At 35.3% G+C, this 27,500-nt stretch overlaps 1 protein-coding gene across 1 annotated transcript in view; it reads right to left on the reverse strand.

The window, feature by feature from the left end:
- Nucleotides 1–27,500, reverse strand: part of LOC128250901 (uncharacterized) — a 95,841-nt gene that overhangs the window by 1,103 nt on the left and 67,238 nt on the right. The window contains exons 2-8 of the mRNA XM_089343018.1: nucleotides 21,843–21,863; nucleotides 12,556–12,705; nucleotides 11,357–11,485; nucleotides 10,022–10,163; nucleotides 8,330–8,421; nucleotides 5,098–5,202; nucleotides 4,218–4,490 (exon numbers count right to left, since the gene is read on the reverse strand). Of these exons, the coding sequence (XP_089199144.1) occupies nucleotides 4,218–4,490; nucleotides 5,098–5,202; nucleotides 8,330–8,421; nucleotides 10,022–10,163; nucleotides 11,357–11,485; nucleotides 12,556–12,705; nucleotides 21,843–21,863 (912 nt within the window). The remainder of the gene's footprint in view (nucleotides 1–4,217; nucleotides 4,491–5,097; nucleotides 5,203–8,329; nucleotides 8,422–10,021; nucleotides 10,164–11,356; nucleotides 11,486–12,555; nucleotides 12,706–21,842; nucleotides 21,864–27,500) is intronic.

Genomic DNA, 27,500 nt, shown 5'->3' on the forward strand with positions numbered 1-27,500 from the left:
ACGTGCAAGTGGCTGAGCACTCCACAGACACGTGTACCCCTTAACGTAGTTCTCGGGGGGATATTCAGTGTGACACAATGTGTGACAAGGCTGACCCCTTTGAATCACAGGCACAACAGAAACAGGAAGTAAGAGTGAGAGAAAGTTGTGGTGAAAGACAACATCCAACTCCAATGTCTACTTTGGTGTGATTTCTATGGCTCAATGCCCTCCCTAATGCCAACCACTTTACAGAGTGTACTGGGTGCTTTTATTGTGCCATCAACACTATTGAGATCACTCTGTAGCTCAGAAGACTTACAAACCCTGATCGAAGGAGAGTTGCCTTTATGCTAGAGGACAAGGGTTTAACCCTCTTATATTTCTTTCGTAAGACACTGGCTTCGTTTCAGTTAATTTTTAAAATAATGAAGACATTAGTGAAATAATTTTGCCAGAATTAAGCTGATGTTTGGACATAAATTAATACGGAATTTAGAAGGCAGAGTTTTTAATTTAAATCACTTTAAAATAGGAAATTTGTATCACAGGACAAGTGTGTATAAGTATGTATATTCACTCACATATCTATACAAATTTATACAACCGCTCTCTTCCACTCTCATTTTGTCTTTCGCTCTCTCTCTCTCTCTCTCTCTCTCTCTCTCTCTTTCAATATATACAGGAGGAAACTGCAGACAATTAAAATAAAGATGTCTTGAAACTGGAGGAGCTGAGAGTTGAAACTGTTTTTGAGATGATGACATATATCAGACGGAGATAACCCACACAGTATAATCAAAACAGCACTAAAGAGCACTAGTTACACCCATAGAGGTAATGAAACAAAACGAAATTAATGAAAATATTAAAAAAAAAAAAAAAGTTATTTAATTTCTGCAATTGTTTGAAACCTTCACCACTATCAAAATATTATAAACACCTTTACCCAGCAGCACATTAATGAAGGTAGAGTGAAAATTGAGATATTTAAATCTATTTTAATCAAGATTGATCTGATGGCGTGATAGATTTAAGTATCTTATTCTTTTACAGTATATATTGGGTGGGGGAACCTGGTAGTCTCGTGGATAAACACATAGACAGCCAGCAGGAAACATGTTGACAAGGGTTCAATGCTATCAAGCAACACAAGCAAGCAGTTTTTTTTATTTTTCATATCAGTAGAAAAAAAAGAAATTTAAGCAGTCTTTACAATCTCCTAAGATGGAAATTGAAACCTCCACCTTACATTACAATTTGCCATCACCTTTGCCCACAAGGCCACCAAAGCAGTTTTGATATATCAGTTGAAAATTAAATATTTAAAGCTATTTTAATCATTATTGATCTAGGGTAGGTTTAAGTATCTTATTTATGACAGAGTGGTTGGTAAAGACGTAGATAGCGAGGGGCAGAGGATAGTGAACATCCTGGCTGAGGGTTCAGAACTGTGTTGGAGCAGTGAACATCCTGGGCCAGGGTTGAGAACTGTCTGGGAGGGAGAAAGAAACTTTTCGTTTTTTTTTTTTCTTAATAGATATTAAAAAAAAAAGAAAGTATTTAATAAAGCCCCACATAGATAATTCCTGGTAGAAATTGAAACCTCTGCCTTAACAATAGGTCACAATTTACCAACACCTTTAACCACAAGGCCAGCAAACCTGTTCAAATATTCATCTTAAAATAAGTTATTTAAATCTATTTTCTTTAATGTCTGCAAAAAATTTAAGTATCTCATTTTTCTTAACATTTAATGTGAGAGACTGGTAGCCTTGTGGGTAAAGGTGTACACAGGCAGTAACTGGAGGACATCCAAGCCAGGTAGTTCAATATCACTGAAGGTGTAACCAAACAAAATTTCCCCAAGTCACCTGATGAAGGCTGGAAGGTATATCAGCCGAAACATTGTGTTAACAACAAACAAGATGAGGACAAATATCCGTTGAATGTAAATAATGTACATAATTCCTCATCTCTTAAATGCAGAAGGGCTTGTTTCTGTGTACCAAAACCACTCACAAGGCTTTGGTCGGCCCAAGGCTAGTAGTAAGGTGCTGAGCTGGCAGAATCATTAGCATGCCAGACAAAATGCATAACAGCATTTCATCCACCCCTTTATGTTCTGAGTTCAAATTCTACTGAAACTGATTTTGTTTTTTCTCCTTTGGAAGTGTGAGTGGGGGGGGGGGGGCAATAAAATAGGGATGAGAGCTGAGTACTGGGATCAATGTAGTTGACCTACTCCCCCACCCAGCTCTCTTCCAAAATTGCTGTCTTTGTGCCAAAATTTGAGACCAACATCATGAATAATATTCAGATGCCAAATCTGGTAGAATTCTTAACACACCAGACGAAATTTTGTCCGTCTTGACATTCTGAGATCAGATTCCACAGGGGCTGAATTTCCCTTTCATCTTTTGAAGGTCAACAAAAATAAGGACTAGTTGAACAATGGGGTCAATGTAGCTGACTAACTCCCTCCCCTTGACAATTGTGCCTATAGTAGAAAGAATTATTTTCTCACCCAATAGATGTAACCAAGGCAGCCAAATATCTGAAGATATCACCAACAACCACGAAAAAGTCCCACAAAGTCCACATGCTACCTTTCTTACTTACGGTAGTTTAAGTATGTTTGAAGTCTTATTTTAAATTAATTGGTTTCAGTACCAGTTTTGATTTTTGTTTATTTTTTTTATGTTGTTTTTTTTGTTAATCAAGAATATTCTAAATAGAAAGAAAGAAAATAAAAATAAAAACAAAAACAATCATTACTAGGTTGTCAAATAAATTCATTCATCTTTCTTTTCCAATATATATATATATATCATCATCATCATCGTTTAACGTCCGCTTTCCATGCTAGCATGGGTTGGACGATTTGACTGAGGACTGGTGAAACCGGATGGCAACACCAGTCTCCAATCTGATTTATTTATATATATATATATATATATAGGGTTATCTTTTACTTGTTTCACTCATTTTATCAAACTTTTATCACTTTTCTGACAGATGACAACGAAGTGCCAAGATGATAAAATTAAAAAGGGGAAAAAAAAAAAAAGACGAATTTATTTGACAAGCCAACAAAAACAAAATAAAGTTTACAAAAAATAATAAATACAAACAGATATAATATCAATTAAATTTGAGTTGGTTTCTTAAAACATAAATGTAAATCACTGATTAAGGAAAGAATAGAATCTGCTGTCCAAGATCAAATCCTGTTTGTCATTACTTAGCCATTCATCCTGCTGGGGTCAATGAAATATTACCATGGGGTTGATGTCATCAATTTATACCCTAAAATAGTAGTTCACAATATTTTTAATTTCGTGATGTACTGGTATTCGATAAGACAAAAATTAGAGGTAAATTCAATTGAAAAGTTAAAAGGAAAGTTTTTTTTTTTTTTTTTTTTAATGTATTTAAAGGTAATTGTTTTTTAAAATATAGAGACTTATTGCTTACCTTTTTGTAATTTAAACAAAAATTAGCTTAGAGAAATAACTCAGTGGCCAGAAGTATGTATTTGAACAACATAGACAAATACAGTATATATATATATATATATATATGCAATGGGCTTCTTTCAGTTTCCGTCTACCAAATCCATTCACAATAACTGTAGCCCAAGGCTATAGTTAAGGTGCCAAACAGTGTGACTGAGCCCAGAACCACATGGTTGGGAAGCAAGTTTCTTACCACACAGCCATGCCTAGCCCCACCTAGCCATGCCTAGCCCATGCCAAGCCACACCGAGCCATTCCAAGCCACACCTAGCCATGCTTAGCTACACCAGCCTAAATTACTCAAAGAATATATTTAAATCATCATCTTTGAAGAACTAGCTGTAGCTGGTCGTTATTTTCCTTTCTTTAAATGGCTTCTGGAATTATTAATATTATTTCATTTTTTAAGGTGAGGAGCTGACAAAATTGTTACCACGCTGGGCAAAATGCTTAGTGGTATTTCATCTGTCTTTACATTCTGAGTTCAAATTCTACCGAGGTCGACTTTGCCTTTCATCCTTTCAGGGTCGATAAATTAAGTACCAGTTGCATACTGGGATCGATCTAATCAACTGGCCCTCTCCCCAAAAATTTTGGGCCTTATGCCTAGAGTAGAAAAGATTATCCATAGCTAAAGAAGTGATAATGCCTGTTTCTCTCTTCTCCACTCTCAAGCAAAAGGACAAGTAATGTAAATAATGGGTACATGGATAATCTTACCTTGCTGGGACTGAAGTCAGCAAAATTTTCAAGACTATATTCAGGATTGTTGCCAGTGGAGCTGGCAAAGGGATCGTTCCCAGTAAATGGATCGTTACCGAAATTTGCAAAGAGTTCATCTTTTTTCTTAGCTGCAGGAGAGCTTTTGGGGCGAGGTGGTGCAGGCCGAGGAGGGGGCTGTTTCTTCTGTTTAGGAGGAAGGTTTGGTGGAGTTGGGGATTTCGAATTAGACTTCACAAATGGAACACTTCCGAAAAGATCGCCTTTGTTACTCTGGAGGAAATAAGAAAATAAAAAAGAGAGTGAGAGGAGACAAAAAAGACTGACACAGATAGAGAGAAAAAAAAAACTATAAACAAAAAACAAAATATACAGGTATGGCTGCACATTACACCTTTAAGGAGCATGGGGACCAGTTTCCTGGTTTCACTAACATATATATTCTTCCCTGGGTGGGAGACTGGTCCATCAGAGGATTGCCCACTTCTGCCAGTTGAGTGGACTGGAGCAACATGAAATGAAGTGCTTTGCTCAAGAACACAACGCGTCGCCCGGTTCAGGAATCGAAACCATAATCCTAGGATCACAAGTCCAACACCCTAACCCTAACCACTAAGCCATGTGCCTCCACAACCAAGAATGAGATGCTTGGATAATATCCATAGTTTCGGTTGGTCACACTTGGAATCACAGGTGGTTTTTATAGAACCCTAGAGAGGAGCTACCTGGGGACTCTATCCCCATGACCCTCCCAGAAATAAGTGGGAGGAGCAGAGATGAATGGATTGATGGATAAAAAAAATGGTTGGGAAGTATGATGGAGGGTTTGCGAGCTGAAAGTACCTCACGTGTGAAAATGGATTCTTTCTCGCTGACTTACCTTTGGCTTTGGGTCACCGAATGCTGCAAATGCTTCAGGTTTTTCATTTGTGTTTGAGAACGTACTTTGAAAGGGATCGGTAGCACTACTGTCAAAACTGTCCGTCTAGTAATAGCACGGCAAAAAAAAAAAAAAAAAGAGAGAGAGAGAGAAAACAAAGCAAATTAATAGTTGAACAAGTTTCAGATGGCTAAATGGATTGGAGAATTGACAACCTGCAGGAGGAAATGTTGAACGGTAAATGTGTAGGTTTCTAATAGCAACAGATATTAGATAGGTGGATAGTAAGTAAGTACTGCCTTGAATAGGTCAAATAGGGCCGGTCACCCAGTTTCTATGCAAAGTGTGATAATAGCTGAATGACAGTTACTTGTCAAAGGACTCTATGGAGGAAGTACCTCGTGATTCTACCCCACCAACCCTCTAGGAAATAATGGGCAAAGAAGATGGATGGATAAGAATAATACCAAGAAAGGAAGAGAGAAAGGAAGGAAGTTAACACAATGGTTTCAAATTAACGAATCAGTATAATTAGTGAAATTAAAGGTAAACTATAAGTCATGCAGTATTGTCATTTCAGTAGTAGTAGTAGTAGTAGTAGTAGTAGTAGTAGTAGTAGTAGTAACAGAAATGTGGGAGTTAAAAAAACAAAATGAAAACAACACCATGACATAAAAAAAAAAATACTTCCTCCAACAATAAAAAATGTATGTATATATATGTATGCATGGATGCTTGTGTGTATGCATGCATGCATGTATGTATGTATGTGTATATGCATGCACAGCTATGTATGTATACACTTAAGTATTTTACATATGCATGTATGCATGCATGCATGTATGTATGTATGTCTGTCATTGTTCAGTTTTATTTCAAGATTTCTTGCCAAAAGAGAAAGAACCGGTTTCTAACCCAGATCCAAGGCTCCTTCATTGGAATTTCAACAACATCAACAGGGTATTTTTGTTTGTTTGTTTGCTTGCTTATTTATTCTATGTTATCATTTGTGTGCACAAACATTCACGTGAACAAAGCAAACATAAAAAAATGTGTATGGGTCTTTTATATATATATATATATATATATATATATATATATATATATATAAATTCAATAATAGGACGAATTCTTTTACAAGAATTTATCAAGTAGCTAGCGTGAAAAAAACCTCACAAGGGAAAAAATCCATCATTTATTCCCGAAATATATATTTATATTTATATAAGGGCATTACTATATAATAACGCCTCACGCCATGAGGGACTCTAAGGTCAGACTACTAAGGTAAAAATATGCTTTTTTATAGTAGTCTGACCTTAGAGTCCCTCATGGCGTGAGGCGTTATTATATAGTAATGCCCTTATATATATATATATATATATATATGTATATATATATATGTATGTATGTATGTATGCATGTATATGTATGTACCTGCCTGTGTGTTTGAATATGTTGTACTTATGCAATTATTTAATTAATGTGTGTGTATGTGTGTGTAATAGATTTATAAGGTGATTTAGCTGCTCTGTGGTGGCAGCACAGAGTTGTGGTCCTTGAGCATTTTCCTTCCTTCTTTAGTCACAATACCCTTTAGAAGAAACAATATTTTGTTCCCCTTTGTACATAAAACGAAACAAAACATATTAATAACTCACTACAGCCTACTATCTTAAAACAAAAAAAAATATAAGGAAAACGTACATTAAACACATTATGCCTGAAATAAATTTTAAAAAATAAAAAGAAGGGATATTCATAACATATACATTAAGAAAAGTGCTTAAAAATATCTCTCTATATAGACATAAATATAAAATTAAAAGTACATGTTGGCATCATACAAAACATGTTGCCTACAACCTTCAAATAAATAAAACAATATATACTGAAACAATTGTGTTATTGTAAAGCACCACCTGTTATATATATATATATATATATATATATATGTGTGTGTGTATATATATTTATATATATATATGATGGATTCTCTCATCATGAACAACAAATGAGGGTTAAGTAAAATAAAGTGTTAATCATGTTCTATGGACATGAATGAGTCTCTTGAGGCCTGCTGGTGACTTGCAAACCTTTTGGCAAAGGGAATAAATTGAGGACTCAGTCTACTTGAGTGCTTGTGGAACATTTACTATGTGTTTCCTTGAGTGGACAGCAAGGGCTACTTTGAGCCATGCTACAAAACCACAATGACAGGTAAGGTTTCTATTTAGAAGAGCAGCGTTTTGCCAGCATTCCTTCATGCTTGCACAAAGTTGGTCCTGATGTTGGAGTTGACTTTGCCCAAATCTTTGAACTGAGGAGAAGCAGGAATGGCACCGGGTCCTGCATGCCGATGCTTTGTTTTCCCAGGAAGAAAAGGGAATATTGCATCACTTCAGATAAAGTAATAGTTTGTCTTTGAAGTGCAAGAGTGGACTTCCGACTGACCTTCTTGTTGGGAATTGGCCACAGGGAAGTTGTTTTGGAATTCTAATTTCACTCATGTGTGAGAGAAGACCTAAATCTCCATTCACAATGCCATCAATGTACAAAGATTGATATATCCTGATGTCTGTGACGACATTGGTGTCTGTAATGGCAGCTTCTGATGCCTGTCCAACTGCATCCAGTACTGGGGCCCTGTTTGGGAGTGCCAAGGTTTTGAGGAGTGTGGAAAACCAACCCTTAACTTCATTCCTGCCAGGTCTACTCTGACTCAGAGAAAGTAGCTCTTATAAGGGGGTCTCAGTGGTGAGTTTAATTAACAAGTCATTTGACAGAATAAAACGGGCCATATCCAGTCCAAACATTGTACCTACTTTATGTTCAAACTGGCCAGATCCAGCCTCTCACACTTACCCTACAATGTTATTCTACAAATAAAGAATCACATCACTGAAATCTCAAAGCTACAAAATAATGCACAATTAGTTCGAAACAATGTGAATAAATTAAACATTGCATTTGACCGAATAATCTGAATTCTAAAGGGTTAACAATCAAATCTAAAACACAAACTTACACTAGAATTACTATGCAAACTAAAACTTTTTCTAAAAGAATTAGTTTAAAAAAAAAAAAAAAAAAAAAAGCAAAAATGACTAAAATGGACAAATAAATAAAATTTGATGAAGGAAAAAAAACAAAACAAATCGATTGTTTGGTGAACCAGTTGGGTAAGCAGCTACTTCGGACACTGGTAACATGGTATGGAGGAAATATTTACCTTAGGAAATACAGCAGCTTCATTATCAGCCACTGGGAATGCATCTTTGAAAGGATCATCAGATGCAAAGGGATCTTGGTTAAAGGGGTCACCTGGAATAGACATTTGAATGAATACGACACAATTACATTGTTACACAACTCACAAGATGGACATGATTATTATTATTATTATTATCATCATTCATATTATCACAATATCATTATTATTATTATTATTATTATTATTATTATATGAACTTGTGCAGGAACATTGAAAACAGAATGAACCACTCTGGAAACCAAGCCATGCAAAACAACATGTTCCAAAATCGAAAGAACCAAACAACGGAATATATATATATATATATGTACGTATATATACATGTAAATATACACACATGAAAAAAAAAAAAAAAACTGTACAGATACAAATAATAAATTAAGAAGAAAGGATTTCTATTGCTTCTAGATTGTTCTGAGTAGGATGCTTCTAGAAAATTAAAACATTTGCATATGTAATGGAAAAAGGAGCCTGTAGTACTCTTCTATGGCATGAAATATTTATTGTTGTTTATGGTATGGTATGATTTGAAACTGAACCCTGTAGAAGCACCCTGGTTTGGGAGCTCTAGGATTCTGAGGAGGGTAGAACCACTGCTTAGACACTATTGTTCCCAGGTCTCATCCAGCCTGGAGTAAGTCATACCAGTCAGGGTTCCAATTACAGGTTAATTAATGTCATGGAATTAACTTCCAGGAGATGGTCACTTACAGAGACACCAACAGGCCCAAGGTAGAGGAGGTCCTACAGTTCTTTAGTTGCTTATCTAAGAAAAAGTAAAGAGTAAAGACCCCCTTCGGTCATGAATGACCATGGGACTGCACCTAGGAAGTTCCCCTCCAAGTCACAAGTCCAGATAAGGTTGTTTATGGAAGACCAGCAGTCGCCCAATGCATACCAGCCCCACCTCTCCATGCCACTGATGTTATCCAAGGAAAAGGCAAAGGCCGATACAGCTTGGCACCAGTGACATTATAACTCATTCCTACAGCTGTGTGAACTGGAGCAACATGAAATAAAGTGTCTTGCTCAAGAACACAACATGCAACCTGGTCCGGGAATCAAACTCACAATCACATGATTGTGAGCCTGAAGCCCGAACCACTAAGTCTATACAAATCCAGCATCCGGATAACTACTATGCTTATGACACTTGTTGCACCAAACTAATATAAGTTTGAAGGACAAGACATTATTTGGACTGGCTCAGCATAAACCATGTGCATTGAGTGGTCGCACCAGATGCAGTTTAATGTCAGACCCAGGACATCTATCTGTCTATCTATCTAACTCCATCTATATTCATTCATCTATCTAGGTGTGTCTATCAGTCTATTTAGATCTGTTTATCTACATCCACTTGTCTATTTATATAGATCTGCTTGTGTTTATACCTGTCTGTCAATCTATTTATTTATCAACATAACTGTCTGTCTACATTTATCTCTCCATCTTCATCATCAATCATCAAGATTATGTATTAATCAAATAGAATAAACTATGATTTCTATGGCAATATTTGAAAATTATGACAGTGAGAAGTCTCATCCAGTACATCTCCAAAGAAATCACTAGAGACATTGATAGAGTAACCAAAACCAAGAAGAGAAAAAAAAAAAAAACCCCTGAAAAGTGATGTCCCATACTCACTTCCTTTGAATGGGTCATCATTATGGAAAGGATCTGGTGCAGTGTTACTAAAAGGATCTTTACTTTTGAAAGGATCATCTCGGAAATCATCCATACTTGAGCCGTGACTAAAAGCTCCAATACTGATTGGGCTACTGCCAGCCTGAAAAGAAGAGATTATAACAGATACAGTGAATTATTTTCAACATAAAAATGGTATAAATAAATTAATTAACAAACAGAGGAGCAGGTAGATGATATAAGCACTAATCAGTTTATTTTGTAAAGTGTTGAATTTAGTGAAATTAATTTGCCTCAAGTTATGTTATGGTGATGGTTTCACATAAGGATGAAATGGTGCAGTATGTACATGGCCACCTATGATAGAAATTTTAAGATCTTTGAAATGAGTAAGAGAAAAAGAAAATAGTAAATATGTACATTCTATGCATCTTCTTCATTGCCCTTCAATTTAAAATTCAAGCTTCTAATCCTGCCATGATTGGTTTCCAAGTGATTGTCTCCCAAACAATAACTGGTTGTCAGGACAGACCATAAGTTAGTAGCAGAAACAAAAGAGAAAAATATGTCTACCACCAGGAATTTGTACATTCATTTAATGCCAAATTTTCCACACTAGCATGGGTTCAACAGTGACTTATCTGAGGCCAAATTTTACAACTAGATGTTCTTCCTGTCACTAACTACAAATTATTACTAAGCTAGGAATTGTTTCAGTCCACAGATGATAGACACAGGTGTAGCAGTATGATAAGAAGCTTGTTTCCAAACAACATGATTATATATAATGGGCTTCCCACAGTTTCTTCAACCAAATTTACTCTCAAGCTGTTGGTCAGCCTTGGGTTATAACCAAAGACAACCTCTTCCAGTTGAAACCACAATCTTATGATCATGAGCTCCATTTTTACCCTTGCGTAACCCTTAAAATAAATTACATGCCTCAAGGAACCCCTGCACAAAAAAAAAATTCTATACCATATCTTTCTCATATTTTTTTCATCATAGTTCACGTGGTAAATATCATATATATATATATACATATATATATATATGGTTGTTATATAGGATGATGTCTATATTACAATATTACAATAACCAATATGTTATGCATGTATAGTAATATTACGATCATGATATTAGCATTAGCTTATCTCACTTTTTCTTGCGGAAACCATAGGAACCTTTCGCGGAACACCGGTTGAGAAAAGCTACCCTAACCACTAAACTACACACCTCCACCACCAAGTAGACAATACTGGAGAGAAATTCAAATAGGAATCCTCACTGCAGCGGGTGTATACAAAATAAATAATGCCAAGTAAGAGTACTTACTGTAGCGAGAGTACTGAACTGGTCGCCATCACTTGATGATGTGGGGAAATAGGCAAACTCTCCGTTTATCTGGGCATTGGAGTTGTTGCCTCGCTGTTGATCTTGTAAGTGTTGAATACGAGTCTTGGCCTGGAGGGTAGAAGAAAGAGGAAACTGAATGAGGAAGTGTGTGTGTGTGTGCGATTTGGACATCTAATATATAAAATAGATATGTGTTATTTCTTTACTACCCACAAGGGGCTACACACAGAGGGGACAAACAAGGACAGACAAACGGATTAAGTCGATTATATCAACGCCAGTGCGTAACTGGTACTTATTTAATCGACCCCCAAAAGGAGGATGAAAGGCAAAGTCGACCTCGGCGGAATTTGAACTCCGAACGTAACGGCAGACGAAATACCGCTAAGCATTTCGCCCGGCGTGCTAACCACTCTGCCAGCTCGCCGCCTTTAAATAGATATGTGTGTGTGTGTGTGTGTGTGTGTGTGTGTGTGTGTGTGTGTGTGTGTGTATTCGCTTTTGAAGCAAAAATGGTTTCACGAATTGCTTCCATACTTCTGATGCATGAATAATTTGACCTCGGACCTATGTTAGGTGCTTCATTTGATTTTTTTTTTTTTTTTTGAAAATAAAAAATATTGCTTTATATTTATGATTCACTTCTTTAAAAACGTTTCTCAATGTCAACTTCTGGTATTGACATAAAAACAGCGAAGTCTCTCACTTTCTATTTTAATGTTTGCTGTTTGTAAACAACTACGATAAATTACCGAAAGAAATACTTATGAGGTTCACAAAATTCGGTACAATTTAGTTTTTAACGTGTTTTTATTCATTTATACGATTTTTTTCATTCTCTGAGTGGTTGGCGTTAGGAAGGGCATCCAGCTGTAGAAACTCTGCCAAATTAGATTGGAGCCTGGTGTTGCCATCCGGTTTCACCAGTCCTCAGTCAAATCGTCCAACCCATGCTAGCATGGAAAGCGGACGTTAAACGATGATGATGATGATGCTTATCTCATTCATTATTTGCAATGTTCTCTCTCTCTCTCTCTCTCTCATATGGGGCCTTCATGAGGCCCCATATGCAAAGGGTGCTTTTTTTACATGCCACCCAAGTAAAAATTTTTTTTTAAAGTGAAAAAAAAACACAAAAGGAAAGAGAAGCTACAACCCTCTCCAGAATTTCCACTCACCTGGCTTATTTGTAACTGAGTGTCTTTTTGGTTCTTCAACAGTGTCTCTATGTAGACTTTCTTCTCTGCAACTTCTGCCTCTAAATGGGCTTCTTCATCTCTGAGATTATTTAAATCAGCACGCAAGCTATTTAACTCTTCTTCTTGTTCCTAAAAATTCAAAAACACATAAATAAGCCAAAAGAAACAACAACAACAACAACAACACTTTTCTACTATAGGCACAAGGCCTGAAATTTTGAAGGGAGGGGACTAGTTGATTACATCGATGCCAGTGCTCAACTGGTCCTTAATTTATTGACCCCCAAAAGGATGAAAAGCAAAGTCAACCTCAGTGGGATTTGAACTCAGAAAATCTCAACCATCCATTACATGATTTGTAAAAGCCTTGTTAAGTGATGTTTCCAAAACAGCAAATTCATAATGGCTATGTTATATGTTTTACTAAATGTCACACCAAATTTCTGTTTATATTCAAAATTTGTTGAAATGCAGAGTGACTGGACTTCATCAGAAATAAAAGACAGGAAAGTGTTACAATACAGACAAACACATTTTGTGTACACACGTGTAGGAGTATGTGTGTTTTCATGTTTATAACTGTCTCTCACTACTTACAAAACCTGTGTTTGTTTGATTATGTTCCTATATCTTAGAAGTTTGGCAAAAAAAAAAATATAAACAATTAGTACCCAACTTGAAAATAAGTACTGACTGGTGGTGCATGCATATGCATGTGTGTGTGTGTATATGTAAGTGAAGGTGCATGGCTCAGTGGTTAGGGCATCGAGCTTACAATTGTGATACTGTGAGTTCAATTCCCAGACAAGGCTCTTTGTTGTGTTCCTGAGTAAGACACTTTATTTCACGTTGCTCCAATTCATTCAGCTCTAGAAATGAGTTGTGATATCACTGGTACCAAACTGAATCAGCCTTTACCTTTCCCTTGGATAACATCAGTGGCATGGGGAAGAGAAACTGGTGTGCACGTTCTCCCCTCTCCATGCATGGTCTTCCATAAACAACCTTGCCCACACTTGCGCCTTGACCTTGCATAGTGTCGGTAGAGAAGAAATAATAGATTAGTAAAAATCAAGAGAATAGAGATTTACATATCCAGGTTTTATTAGACGGTTAGTCACATCTTTCTTTGTCAGTACCTACACGTGTTTGCACTGCAAGCCAAGTGGAAATCTGTAGGTACTGACAAAGATGTGATTAACTGCATAATAAAACCTGGATATGTAAATCTCTATTCTCCTGATTTTTATTAATGTGTATGTATATATATATAAAAAATCACTTGTGTTATATACAGGGGTGGGCAAAAGTAGGCATACAGTTGCTTATTGCAAGTGGAATGTTGTTTTCATTTTGCAATTTCTTTTTACAAACCTAAGCGATTCGTAAGTCGACTAAGGGGGTTTGCAGGAGATGCCAAGTTCATTGGAAACCCTCTTCTGTGATTTCTGGGGACTTTGAGTGAGTGCTGGAGCCAAGCCACTGTATACCTACTTTTGTGCACCCCTGTATGTCAAACTTATCTTATGAATACAGAGACGAATATATTTATAGTTGAACTAGAATACAAAATCATTTATTCCATGAAAATGAATTTTTGTATTTTGGATTTTCACATATGAATACATAGAGAAAAACTTCTTTTCCTCTCGTGTTAGGAAGTTAAACTTATTTTAATTAAACAAAAAAAAATATATGTAGATAAAAACATTTTGACACATTTTCAGCCTTTTTCTCAGTATTTTTCTTCAGAACATTCAGAAAAACCCAACAAAAACTGATCGTATTCTACTCTGATGAGGCTCACACACATGGCTGTTTCTGAGTAGTATTCATCTGTATACCAACGATTATAAACAATGTTCTTCTAGAATGGTCTTTGAATATAAACTCAGCAACTTAAACACCGAGTGTCATTTTGGTCAGCTGAAAGCAGTTTTGGTACAAACTTGGCAGACACACATCTCATACCCAAATCTTCAGTGATAATGGACTGAATTGTAACTAATCTGCACATCTTCTGATAACTCACGGATGAGGATTCGACGATTTCCCCTCATGGCTGCATGCACATCTGTGATGATTTCCTCACTCTCAGAACGTTTGTCAATTTCGACATTTTTTCGGCCAATCAAATAAAGTACAAAGCAGGTGCTGGGATCATAGCATCGAACTAAGGCAAAATTACCAGTCTCTGTTCTCATAGTACCTTTTTTAAACATTTTCCTAAAGGTTCATGCTTGTTTACAAACTTTTAATTTGCCCATGTTTCATATGTTCTGAGTAATACAGAGCTTTCCTTTTATAAGATCCAAATTACGCTTTTGGTTGAAGAAAATTGAGAATGTATATTATATACGATGTATGGACTCTAGCGATGTGTCCTGCATATCATTTCTATGGTGCATTTATACCAGGAGTATATGTCCTGTGTATCACGTGATACACAGGACAAGAAAAGGGTTAAGGGGGATAGGAATTGTTTTATCCAAAAGAGAAATCATCATCATCATTATTTAGCATCTGTTTTCCATGCTGGTATGAGTTAGCCCAGGGATTCTCAACTATTTTCTTATCTATAGACCCCTTTGATTACTATTTTACTCTGGTGGGCCCCCACAGCCATCCATTGTTTAAAAACTAGTTTTATAGAAACCTCTTTCAAAATTCCTATTTTGTTTGTCACCCATTAACTTGTGTCGGTTGAATTATGTAAAACATTAGAGAAAGAAACCTAGCTGTTTCTTGCAATACAAACCAATGCATACATCTAAAGTAAAATTTTTTTCAGTGCCACATAAACGTCCCCAGGCCAGTGCTGTGTAAAAGCACCAAGTACACTCTGTAAAGTGGTTGGCATTAGGAAGGTTATCTAATTATAGAAACCATGCCAAAACAGACATGGAGTCCAGGCAGCTCTTCAGCTGGTCAGCTCCTGTCAAACTGTCCAACCCATGCCAGCATGGAAAACAGATATATGATGATGATGATGATGATGATATATATGATGCATGGACTGCAGGGAAATATATCCCATGTCTCAAATACGATACAGATGACAGGCAAAGAATTAAAGGGATATTTCACCTGAAATATCAGAACTGAATACCTATTTCTCAGAAATTGTTTCAATAATTTGTTGTTGTGATTTAATGTTCAATTTGCATTGCTTATAGCCTTCTCATATTCTGCTATGCTTCAAATACAGAACATTCTTCTATACGCGTGTGTGAGTGTACCTGTGTTCTTCCATTTTATGTCTTCTCGGAAAAAAATTTACTGATAACGTTTGGAGAAGAATATTGCTGAAGAGTGAAATGTGATCACTGAAGAAATATTATACTTACCATTTTGTGGATTTTTGAGAAAGAAAAATAAACAAATACAATGATTTGCCATTCTCAGGAATGAAAAAGAATGAAAATTCCTATAGAGACTACCCATATAAATGCAAACAAAATTATCAATGCAATTTTTTTTCCCAAATCCTTAGAAATTCCTTATGTTCCTAAAGGATATATAAATACATGCTTCAAAAAAAAAAAAAAAAATGTCAGAAAATATAATCCAGAATATTTAATACTAACCTACCAGCCTTTGTACCATGCAACCAGCTAACCAACCAACCAGCTAACCAACCAACCAGCTCAATAACATCTCGATTTTATTTAAAGTGTTCGTATTTAATTAAAACCTTCCGTTACAGTTTTGAGTAAGAAATTTAAATGATATAGGGTGTGACCTAAAACACCAGCTGATATTGGTTTCAAATTTTGGCACAAGGCCAGCCAAGTTCAAGGGAGAGGGGTAAATTGATTACATTCACCCCAGTGCTCAACTGTTATTTATTTTATTGACCCAAAAGGGATGAAAAGCAAAATTGACTTCGGCAGAATTTGAACTCAGAACGTGAAGACAGACGAAATGCCACAAAGAATTTTGCCCAGCAGGCTGACAATTCTGCCAGTTTGCCACTTGGCAGCATGTAAATATTGGATCTAAAAAGTCATTGGATACAGAAACGGCAACCTTCAACTTTTCTTGTTTACAAGGGGTGTTTTTAAACCCCTATATTTACATGCTATTATTTACAAAGTCAATCTCAGTAGAAATTGATGTCAGAAAATAAAGACAAACAAAATGCTGCTAAGCCAGTGGTTCCCAACTTTTTCACAATGGTTCCTGTCAGTGGTTCCCAACCCTTTTACTGAAATAAGTTTTCCAACAGATACCTTTTAATGTGTTTATTCTTATATATGTGTGTGTGTGTGTGTGTATGAAATTTTGAATTTAGTTCACGGACCCCCAGTTCTACCTTTGCATACCAAAAAAGATGAAAAGCAAAATTGATCTCAGTGGAATTTGAACACAGAAGAAGTTTCAGGTGTGAAAGCAAGGTTTAGAATCAAAGGGGCTTAGAGTCAATGTTGCAAAGACCAAAGTTCTAGTAAGTAGGAAGGCGAACACATCACACACCCCTTCAGGTAGGTGGCCCTGCTTGATCTGTAGAAAAGGTGTAGGTAGAAACTCCATAAGATGTACCCAGTGTAAGCTATGGACACATAAGAGGTGCAGCAACATCAAAGGGAGATTTAATCAGGAAGATAGTTTTCGTGTGCGGCAGATGCAGAGGGGCAATAATCATCAGAGATGCTCAGAAAACAGATTCCATCACATGACAGGAAGAGAAACTAGAAGTAGTTGATAGCTTCCGCTACCTAGGTGACCAAGTCTGTACTGGGGGTGGATGCTCAGAGAGTGTTACCACTAGAATAAGAACAGCCTGGGCAAAGTTCAGAAAGCTTCTACCCCTACTGGTGACAAAGGGCCTCTCACTCAGAGTGAAAGGTAGATTGTACGATGCATGTGTGTGAACTGCCATGCTTCACAGCAGTGAAATTTATCTATTATAAGGGGCTGTTTTTAAACCCCAATACATGTTCTGAGTTCGAAACTTCCACCAAAATTTCATACCAAATATATTCCAAACAACAGTTTAATAATGACATGGTTATGTTACTAAACTCTTCACTATTTTCAAAATTAACTGTGATAAACGTAGTATAATATGGTAACAAAAGGGTTAAAGTGAACTAAATTAAACCTTTCCAATATGGTAACAAAAGGGTTAAAGTGATCTAAATTAAAACCTTCCATCAAATTCTATATTAATCTATGTTTCAAATACCAGTTTACTAAAGACAAAATAATTGTAATAAATTCTACTTTATTTTCATTATTAATTTTAACAAAGAGATTTTCAACAGAAATATGATAACAAAAGAGTTAATTTTCTAATATACACTTTATTTTATATTACATAAATGCATTTTCTAGATGTATATTTTTCTATTCACAATATATACCATCTTCACATTACACACCCACGCTCCCCATTATATCACAATATTTTCTTTAAATGAATTTTGCAACTAGGAGTAAGTTACAAATGACATCTGGTAGGGGATTTTCTGTATCTATTAATACTTAGGTCATTGTAAAGTACCAGCGATGAATCCCAATCTAAAAAAAAAAAAAAAAGACTTGCTCAAATCTCTGATCAACTTACAAAACTATCGTAATGAAAGTTCATAAGAACTCCATGCAAATGTATAATATACATATGTGTGTGTATGTGAGTGTACACACACATTACTGAAATTATCCAAGAAGTCATTTGATGTTACATAACAGTCTTCGCTGATGAGCTCAGAATAAAACTAAAACATGTCTTGAATTGTCTGCAGTGCACACCAGAAGAGAAAAAAAGAAAAGAAATGAAAAAAGCTATTGGATGCAAGCATAAGTGTGTGATTACACAGTTCCTGTGGCAACTACAGGGTTTCAACCCCACTGTGCTGTATGACAGCATAGAAAATGATGACACAAGTAGGCAATATAGACATTGATTACACAAATAATAATAATAATAATAATAATAAGCTGACTGAACAGTGGGGAGAAAATAAACTGCTAACAAAGATAATAACCTAACATGCATCAGGCTGCAAGTGAACGAAGAAACGAGGGAGAAATAAATATAGAGACGAATAGGTTTTTTTTTTTTAGTTGTCTTTCGTGTTTTTGTATTCTTTTTTTTCTTCTTGTCATTTTGTCTTTAAATGGAAACAGAGATGAGAAAGAAAAAAAAAAGGAAAAAGAAATGAAAGAAAAAGCAAATGCATTGTGCAAGACTAAAATAAATTGTAATCAGGAATTTTAATTCAAGTTTTAAAAGAAAAAAATTTTTTTTTTTGTCTGAATATTTTTACTCTATTCATATATATATATATATATATATATATATATATACTTTTGTATAACTTTTTCATTTGTTCATTCTTTGAAATTTTTAACTTTGTAAAACTTTTGGCTGATAAAACAAGATTCATCAAAAATTTCCATTTATTTTTGATAGATCAAATCAGAATAGATATAAAAATACAAGAGATTGAATTTAGAAAGAAAAAAAAATGTTTTTCTTCTTTTAAACCAAAACTGAATTACCAACTCAAATAACTGATTTTTTAAATTTAAAAAAAAAAAAAAACATTTTAGTTTATTGTTTTTCAATTTCAGCTCAGAAATGGTTGTTTAGTTGAGATTTTCAGTACAAATGTATAACAGAGATTCCTGGTTAATCAAGAAGCATTATGACTTTTTTACTCTTTTAAAACAGTGGAAATTGAAGCACACCAAAAATATAAATAATAATAAACATGTAAATACTGGGTGGGGAAAACCTTTTGGGTAGAAAAAGTCAAAAGCTGACAATGTGACTCAAACCCACATCTCCATTCGACTTTATCTGTCCAAAAGGGGATTTTGAACCCAATACTTACATGTTATTATTTATAGCTTTATGTGCTCCAAGATACACTGTTCCAAAAAAAATATATATATTTAGATTATTTAGAAACTTGTATTAAAGCAACATTCTCCAATGATTTCTTTTGATGCAAAAGGCATTTCTGAAGTATTTCTTTTTCCTCCTCTTTTGGCTTTTGATTGGTCCCTACCTAAAACGTGGTAACACTCACAATTGCAAACAAAAAGCAAAGGAGGGGAGTGCAGTGCCAATGAATCTTAAATTTTTCAGTGCCTGAGGCAGGCGGGAGGAAGTCGTCTTTAAACCAAACACCAGACATTAACGCTTGTAAAGGGATTAGACTCAGCTAAAGACACCCAGAGATGCACTGGGGGTATGGAACCATGTGATAGCTTCACTTGATTACCAAAAAACTCAGAACATAAAGAAGAAGAAACGAATACCAGAATGCATCTTGTCAACAGTTTAAAATTTGCATCAGACTGAGCTGCCGTTTTGTACTTAATCCTTTTGGCGCCCAAAAGGATTAAAAGCAAAGTTGACGTAGCAGGATTTGAAATGGAAACACGGGTGACCAAAGCAAATACTGCAAGGCATTGTATTACACACCAACTAAATCTTCAGATCTAATGCTTAGTGTTAGTTTCAGAATACTATTTTTTACTGGTGTCTATAGATATAGATATATATATATGAGTGGCTGAACAAAGAAAAGAAACTGTAGCACTCATCACGTTTTGTAAAAGCTACATATATATTCAATAATTGTGACTCAGTTTGAACACGATACATCAGTTTCAACAGATGATTGCTTATACACCCATGAAACTTTAAGTCATGTGCAGCTAAGTGAAGCTGTTATTAAATATCATATACATATATTTGTGTGTGTGTGTGTATATATACATATATATATATATATATATATGCATGTGTGTGTATGTATATATGTAATTATATACATGTATGTGTGCATGTGCATCAGTGAATGGCCTATTTGACAAGATAGCAGATGTCTTCTCTATAATTGTAACATGACAACAACCAAATAATTTTAAATTTTAAATTTTAATTTTATCAATCACAAATTTACAAATTTTAAAAAATTGCCATTTACATATTTCATTTTTTCTGAGGTTTTTTTATTCTACTCCATTATTTTTTGCGTTTTTCTGTTTTCTTTTTTTTGATGTTACACAATCTTTATTATTTATTTTTTTTCTTTATTCCAAATTTCAAGTATATAGGTAAAAATTACCGTAAACAGACAATAACAACTTGAATTGAAATTCCATTAGCTACTTGAATCAAAGAATTCATGTCTTAGAGGATGGATGGATGGTGAAGAGGTAATGAGACATATACATACATATATATATATACACACACATATATATAATGAGATAACTGGATGCAGCTGTTTGGATGCTAAAGCTTTGGCATGGCTGACTGGACATTCAGCCTGTTTTTTGGTGGCAGTATCTTTTAGCACTGGAGGCAAACACACTCCCATGCATGTGTCCACAGAAATATACATACACAGAAAGAAGGAATGAGAGAGAGGGGGAGAAGTGAGTCATTATAATTTATTGACTGACCATGACTTGTCATGAACAGTATCCCTCTCCTCATATGCATAAAGAAAAATATGCTGACACACATAAACAGCGGGGGGGGGGGGGAGAACGCAGGAAGGGCACAGAGAGAGAGACATTACAATTTATATATTAAACATGATAGACATGAACACTTTCCTTTCTCTTCATACACATTAATGGAAATATGCTCACACACATGAAAAGGGAGAAAGAAAAATAGTCAGAGAGAGAGAGACAGGGAGAGACAGAGAGAGAGAGTAAAAGACAGAGAGAGAGAGAGTTAAAGACAGAGAGAGAGAGTTAAAGACAGAGAGAGAGAGAGAGTAAAAGACAGAGAGAGAGAGAGTAAAAGACAGAGAGAGAGAGAGAGAGTAAAAGACAGAGAGAGAGAGAGTAAAAGACAGAGAGAGAGAGAGAGTAAAAGACAGAGAGAGAGAGAGAGTAAAAGACAGAGAGAGAGAGAGAGTAAAAGACAGAGAGAGAGTAAAAGACAGAGAGAGAGAGTAAAAGACAGAGAGAGAGAGTTAAAGACAGAGAGAGAGTTAAAGACAGAGAGAGAGATGGGGAGGAAGGGACAAAGGAATGAATGAAAGAAATATCAACTAGCAAAAGAAATAACAAACCATCTGAGTCAGCATTAAACCAATGACGCACCAAATAAACGGCACCAAAACAGCTATGCCAGAACGTCTCATACCCATATATGTATGTATGTATGTATGTATGTATGTACGTACGTGTATGCATGTAAACTAGCTACTACTACAAAAACATATCCATAAGCAGGATTCAGTAGAACCCTAGGTTGAACCAACTGGTGTGGTTATCACAGTACTTGCCTGGATTGCTCCATTGGTCAGCTTAAAATGTACAGACAGATTAAGAAGGTTAAGCAAAGGGCGATGAATAGATTATACAAAGAAAATTAAGCAAAGGGTGCAAATTATTTTAGCCATTTTCAAAATAAATAAATAAATAAATAAATTTGTCCCCTCCCCCCACTTTTTAATTTTTTTTTTTGTGCAGTCTCTCATTGCAGAAAAAATTCAGTGTACAAGAAATATATAAGCAATATATAAGCAATACACACACTTCCTGTTTTGACACCACACTTCCTGCTCTACACAAACTTTTAGCCCTTTTTATATATATATATATATATATATATATATATATATATATACACACACACACGTCGATGCATACAAAGACACACACAGACACACACACACACACACATATATATATATATATAGAGAGAGAGAGATATGCACACATATCTGAAGAGTTTAATAAGCTGAAAAAGGTTATTTCATGGTTTGTGGTTAGCAACTGGGGTTGCTGTATATGCGAGTAAAAAAATCCAAATTTAGCGAATGGAGTAGGTAAAAATCTCCTGTGAGTTAATATGGGATCCCTTGATAACAATGTAAACTTCATTTGACTAAGCTATATTCGGCCTGATGAGTAGCTAGCCGAGTACGCCTTGTATGGGTAATTACTACTTCTAAGGTTCTGCTAGCTATGAAACATATGTAGTCTGGATTTTACCTGCTCCATTCCCTAAATTTGGAATTTTATTCGAATACACAGCAACTCCATGGACTACAACATAACCTTTTTTCATCTTATCGAACTTTGATATGGGAAAAATTTACAACCTTCTCTGTCAATAAACCCCTATTGTTCCTGAAAGTTGTTTTTTTTTTTATATATGCACACATATATATTTGCCAACATGGAAAACAGTCATTAACTAATGATGATGTATATAAATTATACATGCGCATGTGTGTGTGTGTGTATGTATATATATATATATATATATATATATATATATATATATATATATATACACACACACACACATATGTGTGTGTATCCATAAAGATAACAAACATAACATTTTCACAACAAAACGATGTATGTTTATGAACGACCAAAACTAACAATTAACAGAATTTTAATTACCAGTTAATATACGGCCAGACAAAGATGAATTTAAAAAAAAAACACCAACATGGTTAAAGCAATGAACATGCATTAACCAAAAGAATACTGAAAACATGTGTGGGAGTGTGTGTGGGTGTGGGTGTGCATGTGCGTGCATATTTACGCAGTCAGTGAACTTGTGTACTAAAACAATTTGTTGTATCTTGGAAAGGTCATTATGCCAACAAAACACACACATACATGTGTGTGTGTGTGTGCACACTCACATATATATCAACAAACACGAACATACATATACACATACCCATATATACATATATAGACACACACACACACACAAACACATGTACAAACATCTCTACATACATATATACGTCCGTCAATAAGAAAACAGATCAATGCTAAAGATATGCTCTGTAAATGAACTTCAAACCAGTGGAACCATCACTACCCTGGGAAGACCACCTTAATATTGTCTGATCAACAATTATAGTGGAAACAACTACTGCTCACTCATCATAAGTTTGCTTCCCTTCTGCATGTCATCATCATGTCAAACGAACACTCAGCTAAAGTTAGACTGGTCACCTCACCATGTGGAACAGCCTCTTCCTTTCGCTATCGCAGGGTTCCGAAGTTCAACTTGCCACTGTCTAACTGACACCATGAGACTGTCAAGTTCACCACATGGAAACATATATGAAATTCTAGAGTTGCTATTTTACCAAGCTATTTATGTGACCTGAACTGACCAATGATGCCCCCCACCACAAATAGTCTTATTTACAAACTGTCTTTAACCCTTTAGCATTTAATCCATCCATATTTGGCCCAAATATTCTACCTATTTTATGTTAAAACTGACCACACCTATCCTGCAATGTCATCCTAACCATGCCTACCCTACAATGTCATTCTGACCACGTCCACAATGTCATTCTGGCCATACCTACCCTACAATGTCATTTTAACCATGCCTACCCAACAATGTCATTCTGACCACACCTACCCTACAATGTCATTCTAACCATGCCTACCCTACAATGTCATTCTGACCACACCTATCCTACAATGTCATTCTAACAACACCTACCCTACAATGTCATTCTAACCAAGCCTACCCTACAATGTCATTCTGGCCATGCCTACCCTACAATGTCATTCTGGCCATGTCCACAATGTCCTTCTAACCATGCCCACAATTTCATTCTGACCACACCTACCCTACAATGTCATTCTAAAAACATACAAGCACTTATTACTATTGGCATTAAATTTTAGCACAAGGCCAGCAATTTCAGATCGACTACATCAACCCCAGCAGGATATGAACTCGGAACATAAAGTCAGAAGAGATGCCGCTAAGCATTTTGCCGAGTGCAAGAATGATTCTGCCAGTTCACCACCTCAATTATTATTATTATTGTTGTTAATTATCATCATCATCATGTATAAACACACATTTCCACACTTATTACATGCCAACACACGCACACATGTATATATATATATATATATATATATATATATATATATATCTTATGCATAAAGTATATCTGTGTGTGTGTGTGTGTGTGTGAGTGCTTGTGTAAGAATGCATATATATATATATATATATATATATACGTGTATGTATGTATGTATATATATATGCACGCATAAATATATGTATGTGTATATGTGTGTGTGTATTGACATGTGATGATCATCAAATGGTTAAGAAGACAAATATTCAATGAAATATTTATTTAATTTTAAACCATTATTTTAAACTGTAGACTATATATATCATCATCATCATCATCGTTTAACGTCCGCTTTCCATGCTAGCATGGGTTGGACGATTTGACTGAGGACTGGTGAAACCGGGTGGCAACACCAGGCTCCAATCCAATATATATATATATATATATATATATATATATATATATATATATGGGCATAGTGTGCTTGTGAGGCAATGAAGCAATGATTGATTGATTGGTCCTTGCTCGATTTCTCCTACAGTGCATATGCCCACCACGGTTATTGCTCACAAGATCTAGTAATTATAAGAATATGTACATATGTGTGTGTGTGTGTGTGTGTGCGTGCGTGCATGCATGGAATGGATGGACGTGTGTGTGTATGTACATATGTATATGAATACACACACACACAATATATATATATATATATATATATATATATATATATATATATATATATATATATATATATATAATACATTTATAAATATATAATATGTATATAATATATATAAACATATATATATATTTATAAATAACATACAAATTCACTTTTGCAGATATATTGTGAATATTTATGAATGCATATGTGTGTACTCTCACACACACATACACAACATATTTAATACACATATAAATAAATATATATATATGTATATAATACATCTATAAATATATAATATATATAAACATACTTCTATATTTATCTAAACATATATATATATATATATATATGTAATACACACACCACAGACACACACATACACACACAATTACATATAGAAGTGATATGAAAGAGTGGGGAGGAATGTATAAACAAAAAAATATGCAAAAAAATTATCATGCAAAAAAGAAATGAAGGATAAAAAAAAAATAATCTATATGTGTTGGGGGTGGAGGTGTGGAGGTTTCAGCAGCTCCTTCTCTAAGTAGAAACCATTGTTAGCAGTAACAATAGCAAAACCAGAAACAGAACCAGAACAACAACAACAACAACAGAAACTAAAACAACAACAGCTAAGAAAACAACCACCACCACATCGACCACCTACAACAAAAATAATAATAATAATAATAATAATAATAATAATAATAATAATAATAATAATAGTAATAATATTAAATTAAGAATAGAAATATCAAGAACGACTAGGAAAGGATACAGTGTTGGCATGTAAGAATACATTGGTGAGAGAGAGAGAGAGAGACAGACAGACAGACATAGAGAGAGAGAGAGAGAGAGAGAGAGAGGGAGAAATGGTATTATTAATAACCAACGAATCAATTGTTTGCTAAATCATTTATGAATCGGCTTTCTAACAAAAGCTTATAGAAGCCGACTAGTTGTTTTCCAACACTGGAGATAGAGTAGTGGTTCCTTACTGGCTTGCAACAAGGTGAGGGAAGGTGACACCACTGAAAATACATTATAGGGACTTAACAGGGGCTGCATGCATTCTTTAGCATTTCTCTGGGTCGATTATATATATATATATATATATATATATATATATATAAGAATGAGATAAAGAGACCAATGGCATAAGTAAATTTATATTTTATGTAGAATGTCTTTACAGCTGTTTCAGGAAAAATTCAATGTATCCCTTCATCGGAGACGGTAATAGTAGAAGATAAGGATTATTTCGAATGTCTGGTCATGGAGAAATATTACCTTACCTGGAAACAGGTGAGGGTTGGTGACAAGAAGGGCGTCCAACCACAGAAAATCCACCTTGACAAATTCCATCTGACCCATGTGAGCAGGGACAAGTGGACATTAAATAGTGATGATGATGATGAGGAGGAGGAGGAGGAGGAGGAGATATCTACATGGGAGTGCTGGTGAACCTGGTCAGCTCTATGCATGATGACGTCACTGGGACCACTAAACTGCGACGACTCCAGCCCCACCAAGCAAGAGCATGAAGCAAGCAAGCAAGCACTATATCAATACAAGAAGGAGTAAGAGGCAATGTGACCTTGGTGGGATGGATGTGAAGTCAGGAGATATGGAACTATAACTAAATACCACAAGGCACTTTGTCCAATTCTAATACAATTCTGACAAACAGTATCTCAGCTTCTTTTTTGTTTTTTTGTGTTTTTTTTTTTTGTTTTTTATATGAACAGAGAAACGAGGTGGCAAATTGGCAAGACAATTAGCACACCATGTGATTTGCTTTGCAGTATTTCATCTGCCTTTATTACATTCTGAATTCAAATTCTGCTGAGGTCAACTTTGCTTTTCCTCCTTCCGGGCTCAATAAAATAAGTACCAGTTGAGCACTGGGGTTGATGTAATTGACTTGGTACAAGTATAAAAAAAACTGCACCCCTCTAACAAGCTATGTCAAACCAGTGTGACAGAGTAGGCTCGTCAAACCATCTATCCAATTATACACTAAGAGTTTAACCCTTTAGCATTTAAACCAGCCATATCTGGCCCAAATAGTCAACCTGTTTTATGTCCAAACTGGCCAGATCTGGCCTCTCACACATACCATACAATGTCATTCCAAAAATATATAATCACATCATTGAAATCTTGACGCTGTGAGATAATGCATGATTAAGTACATGCCCAAGGTGCCATCAGAATCTCAAAGCTATGAGATAATACATGATTTATTCAAAATAATGTAGAGAAAAAAACATTATATTTGACAGAGTAATCTAAATGCCATGGGGTTAAGTAAGGCCAGGGCAACTGGATAGTACACTTGCCCAAGGTACTGTGCACTGAATTAAACTAAAGACCACATAATTGAAAAGCAAACTGCTTAATCGTTTGGC

The sequence above is a fragment of the Octopus bimaculoides genome, chromosome 26, assembly GCF_046866305.1.
Source record: "Octopus bimaculoides isolate indiv1 chromosome 26, ASM4686630v1, whole genome shotgun sequence".
NCBI lineage: Eukaryota > Metazoa > Mollusca > Cephalopoda > Octopoda > Octopodidae > Octopus > Octopus bimaculoides.